The sequence below is a fragment of the Trypanosoma grayi genome (assembly GCF_000691245.1).
Source record: "Trypanosoma grayi strain ANR4 Tgr_478_V1, whole genome shotgun sequence".
Lineage (NCBI taxonomy): Eukaryota > Euglenozoa > Kinetoplastea > Trypanosomatida > Trypanosomatidae > Trypanosoma > Trypanosoma grayi.
Genome location: NW_008826097.1, coordinates 10,571 through 13,127, shown reverse-complemented (window position 1 = coordinate 13,127; position 2,557 = coordinate 10,571). Strand labels below are relative to the sequence as shown.

General features: G+C 58.7%; 2 protein-coding genes across 2 annotated transcripts; one reads left to right on the top strand and one right to left on the bottom strand.

Moving 5' to 3' along the window:
• Nucleotides 1–460: 460 nt before the first annotated feature.
• Nucleotides 461–1,807, top strand: DQ04_04781080 (phosphoglycerate kinase; the record flags this gene model as incomplete). The annotated part of the gene is made up of 1 exon (XM_009313786.1): nt 461–1,807. The coding sequence occupies one exon, from the start codon at nt 461–463 to the stop codon at nt 1,805–1,807; it is 1,347 nt and encodes a 448-aa protein (XP_009312061.1).
• Nucleotides 1,808–2,204: 397 nt separating this feature from the next.
• On the bottom strand, nt 2,205–2,507 carry DQ04_04781070 (hypothetical protein; the record flags this gene model as incomplete). Its single annotated transcript, XM_009313785.1, has 1 exon — nt 2,205–2,507. The coding sequence occupies one exon, from the start codon at nt 2,505–2,507 to the stop codon at nt 2,205–2,207; it is 303 nt and encodes a 100-aa protein (XP_009312060.1).
• Between the last annotated feature and the right edge of the window lie 50 nt (nt 2,508–2,557).

The following is a 2,557-nucleotide window of genomic DNA, read 5'->3' as shown; positions in this document are numbered from 1 at the left end:
CACCGCATGTCGCACGTGTCGACCGGTGGCGGTGCGTCGCTGGAGCTGCTGGAGGGCAAGACGCTCCCCGGCGTCGCCATCCTCGACGACAAGGAGTGACGGGTAGGGGGACTCCTGGGAGTTCTTTCCAATTTGTTTTCTCGATTACCACTTTCACACGCATTTTCTACACAGGGCCCTCGCCTGAGTTGCCCAAAGCAGATGCGTTTCGCATAGGCTCTGGATCGGTATTTCCTTCCTTCTGTTGTGGGCCCAGCTTCTCTTCCTTGTTTTTCTTTTTGTCTTGCTGTATAAATTTCTTCTCTCCTTGTCGGTGTATCCTCTTTCCGTACCGTATGTGTGTCGTTGCGTGTTTGTTTCTGTGTGGCGCGATAGAATTACAACAATAAAAGTCTTATAACAGCAAAAGTCAACGAAATCAAAGGAAAGAATTAAAAAGAAAGCCATACATAAAGCCAAGATGACACTGACAGAGAAGAAGAGCATCGATCAGGTGGACATGAAGGGGAAGAGGGTCCTGCTGCGTGTGGACTTCAATGTCCCCGTGAAGGATGGAAAGATCACGAACGACTACCGCATCCGTGCAGCCCTGCCGACGATCCAGAAGGTGCTGAAAGACGGAGGCAGCTGCATCCTGATGAGCCACCTCGGCCGGCCGAAGGGCGTGCGCATCTCGGAGGCGGCACCTGCTGGCGGTGACCATGCGCCCGGCTACGAAGCGGCGGCGACGCTGCAGCCTGTGGCGCAGCGCCTTGGCGAGCTGCTGGGCTCTCCCGTGATGTTCGCCCCAGACTGCCTCAACGCCGCGTCGACGGTGGAGAAGCTCGCGCCTGGTTCCGTCGTGCTGCTGGAGAACGTGCGCTTCTACGCGGAGGAGGGCAGCAAGAAGGTGGAGGAGCGTGAGGCGATGGCGCGCGTGCTGGCGTCGTACGGCGACGTGTACATCAGCGATGCGTTCGGCACTGCGCACCGCGACAGCGCGACGATGACGGGCATCCCGAAGCTGCTGGGCCACGGCGCGGCGGGCTACCTGATGGAGAAGGAGATCTCGTACTTTGCAAAGGTGCTTGGCAACCCCGCGCGGCCACTCGTGGCGATTGTGGGTGGGGCAAAGGTGAGCGACAAGATCCAGCTGCTGGACAACATGCTGCAGCGCATTGACTACCTGATCATTGGTGGCGCGATGGCGTACACGTTCCTGAAGGCGCAGGGCCATCGCATTGGTATCTCGATGTGCGAGGAGGACAAGCTGGAGCTGGCGCGCTCGCTGCTGAAGAAGGCGGAGGACCGCAAGGTGCAGGTTCTGCTTCCGGTGGACCATGTGTGCCACACAGAATTCAAGGCTGTGGACGCGCCGCTTGTGACGGAGGGCGTGGACATCCCAGATGGTTACATGGCGCTTGACATCGGCCCCAAGACGATCACCAACTACGTGGAGGTGGTGGCGAAATGCAAGAGCGCGATCTGGAACGGGCCGATGGGTGTGTTCGAGATGGCGCCGTACTCGAAGGGCACCTTTGCGATTGCGAAGGTGATGGGCGACGGCACGCAGAACCACGGGCTGATGAGCATCATCGGTGGCGGCGACAGCGCGAGTGCGGCGGAGCTGAGCGGTGAGGCGCACCGCATGTCGCACGTGTCGACCGGTGGCGGTGCGTCGCTGGAGCTGCTGGAGGGCAAGACGCTCCCCGGCGTCGCCATCCTCGACGANCACCGCATGTCGCACGTGTCGACCGGTGGCGGTGCGTCGCTGGAGCTGCTGGAGGGCAAGACGCTCCCCGGCGTCGCCATCCTCGACGAGAAGTAGTGGAAGGATGTTTTTAAAGCAAACGGGTCAACCATGGGATGTTGAATAAGTCGAAAAAACTAACCTTCTATAGGATATAGGAGGGGAGGGGGAGAGGCCAAAAGAAGTCTTTTTTTTTGTTTCTTTCGACGCGAAGGACCTAGTATGTTTCTTTTTCAGGGTAGTCCTTTTTGTCTATCCAAACTGTGCCTTAATTGTTTTGTTCCAGTGCGTTGTAGGTGTGGATTGCGTATCTGATGCCTTTCATTCTTTTTTCTTCTTTTGGTTCGTTGTTGCATTTTCTTTCCTCTTTGTGGGGGTGGGGGTGGCTTTTGTGCTTTGTGCTTGCATCTACTAGTGCTTGAGGCGGGCGCGAGGTTGTATTAGCTGGATTTGCTGCANTTTGTGCTTGCATCTACTAGTGCTTGAGGCGGGCGCGAGGTTGTATTAGCTGGATTTGCTGCAGTCTGATGGCGGTGCGTAAAAGCGCATCCGACGGAGGGCCGTCCGTATTAATTGAGCAGCTGTGCGAGGGACTTCCGTACAGCGCGGCGATGTTCCCCGACGCGTTCGAGGTTGCGCCGAAAAGTTGGCCCTTCGACGCCGCAGCGCGCCGCTCCGCACGGTCGCGGACGCCGCTGGTAGACTCGACGCGGGCCGCCGCGCCTGACGCCACAACGGTGGTTGACGAGACCCTGCGGTTGATGATGCGCCGCGGCATGCACGAAGAGCAGCGGGTGCGGCTGCGGCGGCGCGTGCAGCAGCGGCGGG